This window comes from Lepidochelys olivacea (assembly GCF_965140295.1).
Source record: "Lepidochelys olivacea isolate rLepOli2 genome assembly, chromosome: 11".
Taxonomy (NCBI): domain Eukaryota; kingdom Metazoa; phylum Chordata; order Testudines; family Cheloniidae; genus Lepidochelys; species Lepidochelys olivacea.
The window spans coordinates 33,432,837-33,446,385 of record NC_140421.1 but is presented as its reverse complement, the minus strand read 5'-3'; the positions used below and the strand labels follow the sequence as shown (position 1 = coordinate 33,446,385).

General features: G+C 40.0%; 1 protein-coding gene across 1 annotated transcript in view; it reads left to right on the top strand.

The window, feature by feature from the left end:
* The window catches only part of ITGB6 (integrin subunit beta 6), a 61,130-nt gene that overhangs the window by 2,026 nt on the left and 45,555 nt on the right, over positions 1-13,549 (top strand). Inside the window, exons 2-3 of the mRNA XM_084643422.1 lie at positions 12,491-12,555; positions 13,057-13,133. Of these exons, the coding sequence (XP_084499548.1) occupies positions 13,073-13,133 (61 nt within the window). The 5' untranslated portion in view covers positions 12,491-12,555; positions 13,057-13,072. The remainder of the gene's footprint in view (positions 1-12,490; positions 12,556-13,056; positions 13,134-13,549) is intronic.

Below are 13,549 nucleotides of genomic sequence, written 5' to 3'. Positions count from 1 at the left end.
TGATTATCAAGATTTCATTTTTAGAAGTCCACTGAGATAAGTTTTTGTCACTGAAATGAGGGTGTGTCAAACCACTGGAGTGCCTGGACAGTGTCTGTCTGGGTGGGATCTGAAACTCTTCTCTTAAATTCAGTATCACAAACAACTAATAAGAAAATGCAAATCAGTAGCTGGGATTTTCCTGAGTGTTTGTTCCAGCTCCAACTAAAGCAGCTCTCAAGAATCTAAGGACTGAGCAGGGTTTCTCCTGCAATAACTCCTCTGGGACATGGTGTGATGTCAGAAAAGCATCACAAAAAAGCAGAGCTTTACCGAGAAATCTGAAAGAGGATAATGAGGAAGCGCTTTGCAGACATGTATGGGGAGCTCCTCCCATGCGTGAGGGGCAGCATGGGAGAAAGCACAAAGGTGCTTGTTTGAAAAAGTAACAGTATGCAATGGAGGCTGGCACTGTGGGACAAGCACAGGAGGAAGTCAGCATCTTGACGTTGAATAAGAAATGGCAGGTGGGGTGGGGATAGGCCATGAAAGGCCTTGAATGTGAAGCTTTTAATTGATGTAGAGAATGGGGAGCCAACAGAGCAAGGTATGGTCAAAGTGAAAAGCTAAGAGAATGATCTTTGCAGCAGCATTCTGAATGGATGTGAGCAGGACAATGTTGTATTTGTCAAGGCCAGGCACAAGTGTGTTGCAGTAACTGAAATGTAAGATGCTGACAGCCGGGATGGAGAGTTTTAGCAGTGTGGATGGATAGGGGAAAGGCTTTATCTTAGAGACATAATGCAGAAACATAACAAAAAGACTTAGGTGTGGTCTGAATGGGGGGACCTAAAGAGAGGTGCGAGTAGAGTACACTCAGGTTATGGGTCTAAGAGATAAGCAGGCTGGTGGGACCACCCACAGAGGACAAGAATGAGGTAGTGGGGAGCAATGAATGGGGGGGCATTAAAAGCTCTGTTTAAGCCTTGTTGAGCTTGAGCTCACAGGTAGGCATCCATGACGGGATGGCAGAAAGAGAAGCTATGATCTGAACTGGACAGAAGGCGAAAGGTGTGGAGGAGAGATGAGTTACTACTGAAGCACCAGGAAATGCACTGATTCAGTACAGTCCCCAGGCAACTTTTGCAAACATCGCTCCTATGGTGGCCCAGTGGAGATTAAAGCTATCCTCTCCTGGTGAGACCCTCAAAAGTGTGGAGGTGAAAATACCAACTGCCCTCCCCAGGTCTGAATACCTACTTGCAAGCAGTGACCCCTGTTAGCACAGGAAAGTACAGTTTGCCCCTCAGCGTGTCAGTGGAAGTGAACCAAGCCCATGGTGGCGCCTAGGCTGTTAAGCAGAATGTTAATAGGGAAAATAAAAATCAAAAGAAGAGCAGACATAAAGGTTTCTCACAAGAATGCACTAAGAAAGTTCTTAAGCCAAGAAGGACACTCAAGCAAATGCTAGTGATTCTGTGTCTATGGCTAAGCCTGAGCTGATTCTAGTGAAACCTACATCCTTCAGCACAGGTGCTTCTTTCAAGCAAACAATAATTATAATATCTTCCTCAAGCATATCACCATAACAACGAATGAAGCAAAAATGCATCCTTTGAGTAATCCCCATGAAAATTACAAACAGATGAAAGAAGAATACAGGTAAAAAGCGAAGTCTCCAAAGGTTCATTACTGATAATTTTCAAAGCACTGTCAAAAATCAGGCTACTATAGGTCATTCCTAAAACAAAGCAAACAAAATAAATGGGGTCTTTTGAAGAGCCTGCAAAAAATCCCCCCGAAAATCATACAAAAAGTAGTAGGAACAAAAGAGCTGGAAGAAAGTGACGATATAAAATCAGTTCAGTACTTGGAGGTGAAAATAGGTTTTATTATTCAGAATGAGCAAACTTTGATGAGGGAACTCTGGTGAAAGCAAGTATTCTATCAGGAATGCTGCTTTATGCAGGCATTTTATAGAAGTTAGATCTTGGTGGATCTCAAAAGGTCCAGCAGTTTGAATAGAGGGTTATAAAATTTTATATCTGCTTTTTTTACATTATCCTTTAATCATGATAAATATTGAATATTTTTAAGAAACAAGAAATAAAAATGAAGCTTAAAAATGTCATCAGATTATGATAAATACTTAATTGGTATAAGAGATCATTAGCAACTGCACTCCATTGCTGGTACTGTGTCTTAAAGGATCTTAATTGAAATCACACCCATGATTGTGGCTCATGAGTTACATACTCTGCAGGAGTGGAAATTAGTAAATGCTCATCTGTATTCTTTACCACCCACCTTTACTCCAGCATGGTTTCTGCATAGAGGGTACTTCCAATATGTTTCTTTAGATTTCTCACCTTAGGTGAAATTCATATGACTGGCACAAAACCCAAGTAAAGAGGCTTCATGTGGCTTGAAGAATGGAATCTTTCCCTGCCCATCACCTGTGTCCAGGATGTGGTGCATCTTCACAACCAGACCATGGCTGCTGCTACAGCAGGGCTCTTAGCTAGTGATTCTGTGCAGTTGGCAGAACTCTTCTCCATAGCTCCACCATTTCCCTGACCCACCCTTGAACTCTGCCTGAATGAGACCTGATCCACAGCAAGTAGGGGGTTGTGAAGCCCCTTGTGCATGGCCTCTGAGCTCCCTGTCCTTCCCACAACAAAGCAATTAGCCTTGCTAAATGGGAGAAGTAGGATTTTGCCCTATTTTAGAGGAGTTTATCCTAGGAGATCAGTAACACTATAAATCAAAAGTGGGAATAGTGTTGGAAAATCCTATAGGAGTTGACTACATTTATATGTAATGAATAACTGACAGCTATGACTCAACTGTCTACATTTCTTCCCTGTCTAACAAAATAACAGTGTACTGTCCACTGGTGCGGGATAGGTTTTTTACATAGTTTCAGGTAATGATTAACTGTAACTGACTAAAATACCTACAGGAGAAATGTTGAGACATTTGACAAATAGATAGGTTCAAAGGTATAGTCAAGTTGTTCCCATAGCTCTTTCTTCATGAAATTTGAAAACTATTTAATTTTAAAGTTGTCCCATGCCTTATAAATATAAAGTCAGTGTCTTCATGATATATTTCCATTATCCAAAAGGATTCTATTCACCAGTTTACATGTTAATAAAGTGTGTGAGAGTCTGTATAATCTATACATAATATAAACAGAAGTCAGTTCAACAACCATAGAATTGCAGCCATCTCTTGGGTGGGACATAACAGATGTTTAACAGTATATATTGTAGGAAAACTGCATAAGGACAGGAAGTGAAGAAGAATACAGTATGAAAATAAAAGGCGAATTGGGCAAGACAGTCTGGCTAACTCTTCTCCTCTTGTGAAAAATACCATTGGATTTTCCCTAGATAGTTCTCTCTGTGACCCACAGTATCATTAATATTTGTTTAAGATCATATGTGGTATCAGTTTAAAGTGTCATGTGATCTCGATTGACTGATTTATAAAATAAAGCATCCCATGACCTGTCTTGAAAAAACAACATTATTCTGAGGATCCATGTCAGCAAGAGAAGAACTGTGTTAAAATTTTTCACAAAATGTCAGTCTTGTACCCAGCTCTGACTCAAGAAGAAGCCTGAAGACATAGCTATACATCATGCTCTGAAAGACAACGGTCACTTCTGCATTTACTTTTTCATTGGACACAGATGGTGCAGAGCCTCGACTTTCCCAGTGTCCGAGAAAATGACCTGGATATGAGTGAGTTGTTGAAGTCTAAATCCAGACAAGATGGTGGAGATGCTACTTAGCTGGATGAAGGATCTTGTCTAGGTCAGGGTAGTTTCTGCCCTCATAATTAAGATTTGTTCACCCTTTGTTCTCATTTTGTTGAAGACATTGTTCCTAGAATCCCTGGTGAGGAGTAATCAGCACAGCAGGGATCAGAGAGGGTGAAAAGGCACCTTTAAGCCTCTTTATACTCCCCTAATATAGAGATCATTCAGGCACCAGGCTGGCTTTCAGTGCATGTCTGAGGGCTGCTCTAATTTGCTCTTGTCACAAAGACTCCTGAGCACCATTCCAGTGACTATGGATTACCAGGGACTACCAGGGCACATGGGTAGGAAGGAGGTGAAGGGGTAGGAGACTGTATAATGGCTGAATACCATGTGGAATTTCCCTGACTAGAATTGCCTTAGGGCTACTATGCATGACCTGAGCAGCAAAAAGCAGCACTAATATTCCAGAAGATAGAGAGAAGCCATTGGGTTTACCCCATGCAGAAACAGATTCATGATCACAACATCAGCACACTCAGCCTGAATTTGATCAAGCTTGCCCACAAGGAGATGGGAAATTCTTACACACTGAAAAAAATCTGATGATTTCCAAGCAAAGGAAACCAGGATTTCAAAAAATTCCAGTGGGCAGAACTTCTGAGACACAGACAGGGTGGTACAGCGAATCTTCTTTTATCTCCATGACAGCTGCAGCATAGGAATTTAAAAATTCTCTATGCTGTTATCAAAGCAGCCCTAGCGGGGGGATGGATTTATGACTGCATAGTCTCTAGATATTATGATCTTAAAATAGGTAAGCGAGGTACTCTATCATGTATTTGTTAATGTTTTATCACTGTGTATAAACTTACCTGACATTGTCAGTTTACACAACTTTCCTCCCTGGGCAAGCAGAGGTGTACAATGATGTATAAACAACACAAATATCTTAAGCATTTACATGTTCATGATACAGATGTAAATTGAAGAATGTCACATACATAAATCATTCATTTGCACATGCATGTTAAACCTTATTTTCCATGCAATATTTGCCTTTTGGGTGAATGTTAGAGCAGGCAAAGGTCTGGCTTTACTTTTTCAAAGACAACAGAGTGAATGTAAAAGGCACAAAAAGTTGCTGTATTCCCCGTATAACAAGAATATAACAAGATTACAGTAAATCAGACTTTCCATTACAGCTGGGTGAATTCTTCAGAAAGCTTGCTATGAATAGCAGTTTGAATTTTTAGATCTTCTTTGACTGCATTCAAACCCCCTTTTTGTTCACTGTTCATGAAAACTCTAGCAAACAAGATTACCAGGAATGTTTGCAAAACCAATAAATGTTCACTGAGTACTAGAGAATATTCATGGAAACCAGTTTTAGTGCATATTTGCAATAGAAACTTAACTCCTAAGAGTTATGCTCATCTAATCAGAAAACAGAAAGAACTCCTAAGAGCTGGGTGTACAAGCAAAACTAAGCAATGCTGTTCATACTTAAAATTTCTAACATCAAATACTTGCAATGAGCTACAGCCCAATAATTATATTAATGGATGTTATGTGATGAATCATTCTGAACAAATTGCATACATTTAAGAAATTTCTGTCCAACGCTATTTTCTACATAACCAACATGGCAGCACACATTGCATTATCACAGTTAGCAGCAGGAAGAAATACTCACCAATTTCAGAGCAAAAAGGAAAGCTGGTAACTTAAAAATTACAAATTGTTAAAAAAAAATCCCACATTTCTTTACTTTTGTTAGTAACAACATCTTAAATTATTAAAAGTGACAATTTTTAAAATCAAATTTCTTTGTCTCTATTTTCTTTGTATAAGACAGTAAGGACAATTCAAATCAATTAAACCAATTTCATTTTTGTTTATAGACCGTTTCAATTTCAGGTTCTCAGTGCTGCAGTGTTTCCCTCTCAAACACTGCTTGGAAATGTTTGAGTATTTAAAGACAACAGTTTTTACTGAAATTTAAGTATTATGGCAGCACCAGTCTTATCTTTTATAAAAGGTTGTTTTATAACCTTTAAATTTTAGGTTAAACATAAGTTGACAGTGTTCCTTTTAATTCCTTTTCTACCATTTTCATGAGACTGTATTGTGTAACAGTAATGGCAACATATGTAAAATATAATGATGATTCACTGATCAAGACATTAGAAAGAGTTTGATTTAGTTTTAAAGGCATATATCTGAGCACATAGTAAAAATGATAGAAGTAGTGTTCCATTTATTCCGTTATAGAGAGGCAAGGATTTTACGGTTGAGTTTGAAAAAACATATTAACATTAATAGCCTGAGAAATATTCAGCAAAGAAGCTGAATCAATATTATGTAAGGTTCTTAAATATATAGTTTGGTTGAACATTGCTAGAGGCAGAGCGGTAATATAGTACCTGCACTGCATATAAACTCCCAAATAATATATTTTAAAGTCCCACTATAGAGAGAACATTGTTTCTCGAGCACAGAACAGTAAAGTCCCCAGAAGATGGCAGCACTTTGTGTGAAGAGCTTTTGAAAACCCAAGTATGAGACTTTTCCCTGAAATAACAGATCTGAGTGAATCCATTCACAGGTCTAAAGGGTTTGAACATGTTGTTACTGTAAATGGAGCCAATGTAGACAAGATTCAAAATGACATATAGGAACCTTACCATTCTAGTGTGTTTTGTTTGTTGCTTGAACCCACTGTCTCAGTTCTGATAAGCCATTTGGCACTGACCAGAATATAGTTACCAATTTCAGTGACTCTCCCAATGCTAGCCACATTCAAGCTGTATTTCAGCAAAGAATCAGCCTGCCAAATATGTAGCTTCAGCAAGATGTTTATAGTTCTAGTAGGAATTATGATGACAGTCCTCGGGAGGAATCCTTGGTGCGCACTGGTGAAAGGGATTGCTCCCACTAGAGTCTTTAAATGTTACCTGTTTGTGGTAAGAAACTGACTGGTGGCAAAAGAGAATCACACAGGGTGCGCAAATCCATTTTCCCTTTTTCAGAGGTAGAATTGTCTGAACTTTATATGTTAACGGGTTCACATTGTGCTTGAGAGCTGAGGTAAGGAGAGGCAGAGAGGGGAAAATCCAATGACAAATGTGGATCTGACATAGCAGAGGGCTGGCAAAGTGAGAAGCCCCTTTTCCATGCTCACTTTTCCCTATCATGGCACCTTTCTTGGCTGAGGATGAATGGACGTGACTTGCTGGGAGAGTTCCTGACAGCTTCTGGAGGTTTAAACAGAATAGGGCCTAGCCCCCCAGATGAACTAACCTGCACTCCCCACAAGCCCAACCTCCATTATACCCCAGACACACCTCTCCAGACACGGCCGCTGGTCCCTGTCCTCTCACCCCCCACTTAGTGCTGTGCTTCCTCATGTCTCTCAGTGCTGTCCTGACGGATTTCAGCTGGGAATCCCTCACCTGTCCATAGGGCAGGAGGGGAGCTTTCTCATCCCAGAAGGAGTTGGGGGTTGCTCTGGGGTCAGAGAGGCGGGGATGGAGAACTAGCTGTGGAGCAAAGGACAAGGTGTTTCAGGCATGATCATGACTGAGTGGAGAAGGAAGCCCCTCCATGTGTCCTCCATGCATTTGAGGGAGAAGGAAGCCCCTCAGCAATTGAAGTTGTGAGATATTGAAAGGTAGCCAGGCAGAGAGTTTTCCCCGTGGACCTGAAGAGGAGCAGAAATGGTACTAAGTTGTACCATACAGTAAAGTGACCTCCCTAGAAGTGGGGAAAACTTTTACAATGTAACCAAAAAGGTAAAACCCAAACTCAGGCCGGAGTCATGCAGCTGCCTGGCTCTCTGGCAAGCTGGGCCACCTTTGAACAATGTCGGACGGAAGCCTCATCGCTTTGCAGTGTTTCCACCTGAGTCTGGGAGAAGTCTAGCAGATTTATTTTGCTTTGAGTTTGTCCACATCTGAAAATCAAACAAATCTCTAGAAGTGTTTACCCATGCAAAGCAAATTCAGAACATGCATGCGCACACACACACCCCCTGAACTGAAGCCACCAAGTCCTGCCTTCTGGCTGAGGTACATATAAATTACAAAACTACTCGTAGTGAACTGTTTACTTTTCTTTTCAGCATTTGTAAGCACTTTGGCTCTTTCTCTTTAGATCTGTTTTAGAGCTAGATTATGTCTCTACCTGAGTTCGGGGGAGCCTGGAGAATGAATAATAACCCACTGAGTCATAGTTCTTCAACCCCCTCCAGGCCTCCATTTCACTTTGCTCAGGGGTGGGTGGGGGAGGAAATGACTTCCCTCTGTGTAACCAGCTAGTTACAGTGACTAAGGAACAGAGGACTGGTGCCAAAGCTCCTCCCATTTTGTCTGTTTCTCCCACGGGGGAGCACTGAGCAAACAGCTCAATGTGCCTGCAGTCACAGTCTGAGCAGTGGGGCATTAGTGCTCCTTACTCTCTTGTATAACCAAGTAAGGGCTGAGGAGCTAGCCCTGAGTGTTTACAGCTGTTTCTTTGTATCTGGGACATTTTCTGTTGCAGTGGTATCATCCATCTCCACCTGTGCTAATGAGCAAAGGGAGCAAGAGGCAGCAAGCAACATTAACTGACATTAAAGCATATGAGTTCAGACTAGTTTTATTTATTTTGTGAATTGCTCCATTCGGTGACATAATTAAATACCAAGAGGGTTCCATACACACAAAAATTTAAAAAAATTAAAAATCCCACCTGCCTGTGTATTATGAGTTTCTCTATTATATAAATTTGCCAGAGGCATTACTTCTTCCAGCAGGCATTGAGGTACTACTGCCAGCAGTACCTCCCCATACAGCCAGGAATAATGCTGTAGTGGACAGGCACGACACTGTCTACTACATCAATACTGTTACTGTGGGTAGTTGTTTTATGTATTCCTGACCATTCCATGTTTACAACTATTCAAATCTCCATGGGGTGACTTGACTCAGCTGTAGTCCAGAAGGGCTAATGTAAGCTTTGAGGTTTTAGACCTTTTTTCAGGGAACCTTGTTTGGGTAGTTGATATGCAGCCTTTGAAGAATCTCTGTTATAGATGCTTTTTGGAACCAGGTGTTTCCAGTTGACAGGAATATCTTTCTGGTCAGTCACCCAACCCAGAGAAAATGAGTCTCCGTGTCTGCTGTCCTACAGAAAGCCTCTAGCTCCTTGGCTCAACAGCTATAAAGGTAACATGTTATTTAGAAGGGAAGTGTCTCTATTAAGTGACCAAGCACTGCTGACTACTGACTGAGCACCCTGCAATGGGTCCATTCTCAGGGACAGAGTTTGCAACTCCACCCACCCAATCGCCATACGCAGCAAGTAGGTTCTTGGGAATGAGTGAGAGTCAGGTAGGAAACCTTTTAAGAGGTTTTTCTTGGGAATTACTTGTCTGACAGATCTGTTCTGGAGGCCAGACGGGGAAAGGATGAACTAGCCACGTGACCCAAATGTAAAGCCACCTCCTTCCAGCCCTGAGAGCACGGGGGTGGGGGAGGCCTAAATGATTACCCTTCTGATTAGGCATTTTACACCCACTTTGTAGAGGTGTAAATGACTAAGCTGCAGAGAATTGAGAATCTGGCCCACTGCATCCACTTTCCACTCCATTCTCCAACAACAGGGGAGTATTTTAGAAAATCTCTGCCTGTAGACGCCAAGCCCTTGAATTCCCCAACAATGACCATCCAAGGGAAATACTATAAATTTTCAGCTGTAATAACTCCCACACGCTGCATGGTTTTATGGGGGTGGGGGTAGTAAGCAGTCCCCAGAATCAGAAGTTCTGTAACATATGAAGTAGTGAGATCGTGTGCATGGACTTTTCTTTTTGGTGGGTAGCTCTCCAATTCCCAGTTACTGAGATGAGTTTTTCTTTGCCTTCAGGCATTTGTGTGTCCTACTGACCTTTTTTCCTGGATAGATCAGTCTTCTGTGGAGCCAGCATTCCCTCTCTTCCAGAGCTTTCCTAGTTTGGAAAGAACCCATAGATGTTTTGTCTGGGACTGGGCTCCTAAAGTGTAACTGGCATATCTAATATATCAATTCCTAACTTACTAGCTACAGAGTTTGGCTTTTTTCAAAGGGAGAGTGTTTATTCAGATGAAGATGCATGAACTATTTGGCATTCTTTTGTATGCATACATTTTCTGGTTTAGACTCTTTACACAATCTTTATTTCTGGCCACCACACTTCCATTTGGATTCAGCTCAATGAGTGAAACAAGATCTTGCTTGTCAGGAAAGCGACACATTAGCTGTAGAGAGAAAATACTTTTTTTTTTTTTTTAAACATTCCTTTAGAATATATTTTAGTTTAGCTTCATATGTGCCTAAGATACCTCTTCCCTGGTTTTGTACTTTTCTCAAAGCTTTTTCACTACCAGATTTCTGAGATTATTCAACAGGCAGATAAAATATCTTTTTGTGCTATCTTTAATGTACTATAAAGGGTAGGAATAAGAGAAAGACTGCACGTACACTCTGAGACCACTGAAATCTTATTCACAGGACAGAATCTTTTGAAAAATTCCATGATCACAAAAAGCTTAAATTTTTAGTGTTGCCAATCTTTTAAAATAATGAGCCAAATTCTACTGTGTTACATTGGTGTAACTGAGAGCAGAATTTGGCATAATAGGAATATGCAAGGGGCCCAGAGCTGAGAGAAATCAATATAACAGTGTTCTGAGTGCTGATGCTCCGAAGTGGCCATGAAAAAAGAAAATGGATGAAAGGATAAATAGGGAGAAAAGGACTTGGTGCTGGAAACAGCAAATCTAGTCTATGGGGAGAGATTGCAGGTACAGGTAGAAAAATTGGGTCATTATGATCAGTGAAAGTTGTGCAGTGTTTGGGGAGGAGAAAAGGAAATAATGTTTTTCGGGAAGTGGAAAGCTCATCCTTAAAAAGATATGTATATATGTTTGAAGGATCCAACCTTAGAAGATACATTAAGGTCAAAGGCAGTGTGACTAGTGCATGTGGATTTTTATTTAGTTAGTTTGTAAGTATGCTGGAATTTTTAGAAATGAAAAAAGTTGTCTGTTTTGTTTTAAACATCATCCATCCAAGGGACAAAAAAATAGCTTATTTGTTCACATAAACTATTTGGTGAATACTTATGAACAGCAAATACATTAGCTGAAATTAGAATCAGTTTGTGAAGAGTAGAAAGGGCAAAATTTAGTTAAAATAAATCTGCAAGACTTGTGAGATCTAACCTCAGGGATAACTTTGGGTCCCTGTAAATCCTAGTGCAATGAACTGGCTCAGACATACTGAAACGATCAAAGAGGAATGACATATATATTTGTAAGTTTTATTTTGGTACACAGGTTATTATTAGCATTACTTATAATTTATACAGTAGAGTCTAATGTTTGACATGTTCTGTTACAAACACATTATGAAGAGAGAGTCCCAGTCCCAAACAATTTATATGCTAAAAAGGACAAATGAATAAAAGGTGGGGGGAAATAAAACAACATATAAACCAAGGGTTTTTGTTATTTTTAGATTTCCTTTCATAATATTAGTATGAACTTATATTTAACCTTTCCTCCAAGGAGTTAAATGTGTCTTAAAATCCACCTCACAACATCTTAAAGATTGTGACTTTCCCAAGGCTATACTGTGAGTCAGTGGCACAGTTGGGAATCTGAGCCCTGGTCTACACTAGGACTTTAGGTCGAATTTAGCAGCGTTAAATCGATGTAAACCTGCACCCGTCCACATGATGAAGCCCTTTTTTTCGACTTAAAGGGCTCTTAAAATCGATTTCCTTACTCCACCCCTGACAAGTGGATTAGCGCTTAAATCGGCCTTGCCGGGTCGAATTTGGGGTACTGTGGGAGCTATCCCAGAGTGCTTCATTGTGACTGCTCTGGACAGCACTCTCAACTCAGATGCACTGGCCAGGTAGACAGGAAAAGAACCGCGAAAAAAGGCGCGAAACGATTGCTGCTGCTTTCACGGAGGGAGGGAGGGAACGGGGGCCTGACGATATGTACCCAGAACCACCCGCGACAATGTTTTAGCCCAATCAGGCATTGGGATCTCAACCCAGAATTCCAATGGGCAGCAGAGACTGCGGGAACTGTGGGATAGCTACCCACAGTGCAACACTCTGGAAGTCGACGCTTGCCTCAGTACTGTGGAAGCGCTCCGCCGAGTTAATGCACTTAGAGCATTTTCTGTGGGGACACACACACTCGAATATATAAAACCGATTTCTAAAAAACAGACTTCTATAAATTCGACCTAATTTCGTAGTGTAGACATACCCTAAGCCTGGTGCTAGCCACCATTCCCCTTCTCTAACCATGCTTTCTTTTCTTTCATCTTGTACTCACTATTATTGCTTCACTGTTATGAAGGCTGGGTGAGGTTTTTTTGGTTCCCCAAATGCTTTAAAATGCAATGAAAGCCTCTTTCTAGTCATTGTTACCTGAATGTATTAATAGCTACAGAGGAAATTATCTTGAATTCCATCACAGAAGACACTCTCTATTGGGGTAGTAACATGCAGATAACCACACCTGTACAATAGTAACTGCATTTCACAATAATGTAGGTTTGATTTATTTCTTTTTCACTTTATAATGCTAATAAAATATATATAAACTCTACACAGTAAAACAAAAGACATTTTGTATTCCTAAAATGGTTTTCCATTATAATGTTATAATAAGTTATGGTGATTTGTTGTTGTTTTTTTCACAGCTGCTTTTAGAAGGTTCATTCCACAACATGAAACTTGAAAAAATGGGATTTATACATCTCTCCAGGTATATTCACCTCACTATTTGTATGGCTTGCCAGCATTTTGAACTCGGTCAGAAAACAGTCAAAGGAGTGGCAGTATTTTAGAGTTATTGTACACTTGATAAAGTTCTCCTGGACAGATTTCTCTAGGACCCAGAGAGACTGCGAGTGTTGACCAAAAAAAAAAAAAAAAAAATCAGCACCTGAATCAATTCCCCCACCTTCTTATGATTGTGTACCTGTTTTCCTTATAAGGAAAATAAGGAAGTAAGATAAAGAACAGTGTTAAGTTCCATAACCATGTTGAAGTTGCTTTTATGCACAGCTCGTCGTCTTTACCTATTCAGGTAGCTTTTGTTTTCTTTGTATTAATGTTCTGCCCTGGTAGTTTGGAAATTTCTCTTCAAACCAGTGTAAGTATCATCTTAGAATATACACTTCAGGACTCTATGACTTTTACAACATTCCATATTAATCATTTTACCCTGAAGGTAATTATTCTTTTATACTTTTAATTCACACAGCCAGAACTGAAAACGAATGGGGATTGTATTGCTTTTCCTGTTCTTTCTATTTCTGCAAAGAAATAACAATGTACAAGGTAAGGCTTACAATTACTGAACTCTGCTTCTTTAAAAGCATATTTTGCATTGTCTTTTGTTTAACAACTTTCTATTAACTAGCTTCCCATGTTGTCTGTTCAGTCATTCCTTTCCACTTAATGAATGTTTTTGACAGAGTGTAGTATTACTACGTAGCCAATAAATGTAATTAGAGTACATCTGTTCATAATATAGAACTACCTGCGCCAAACACACAGGCTTTTGAGCCATTTTAATTATACACATCAGAGTTTGATCCATCATGAAATTTCACAGTGCATCTGTGACTCTGGAGGTGTCTATGGAACCTGGCATAATTTTAACTTCCAGAGTAAGTACATTGGAAAGCAGACTGAAACAACTGTAATGTGTACAATGTACACATATCTATTTCGCTAAGAATTCTAGTTATGGT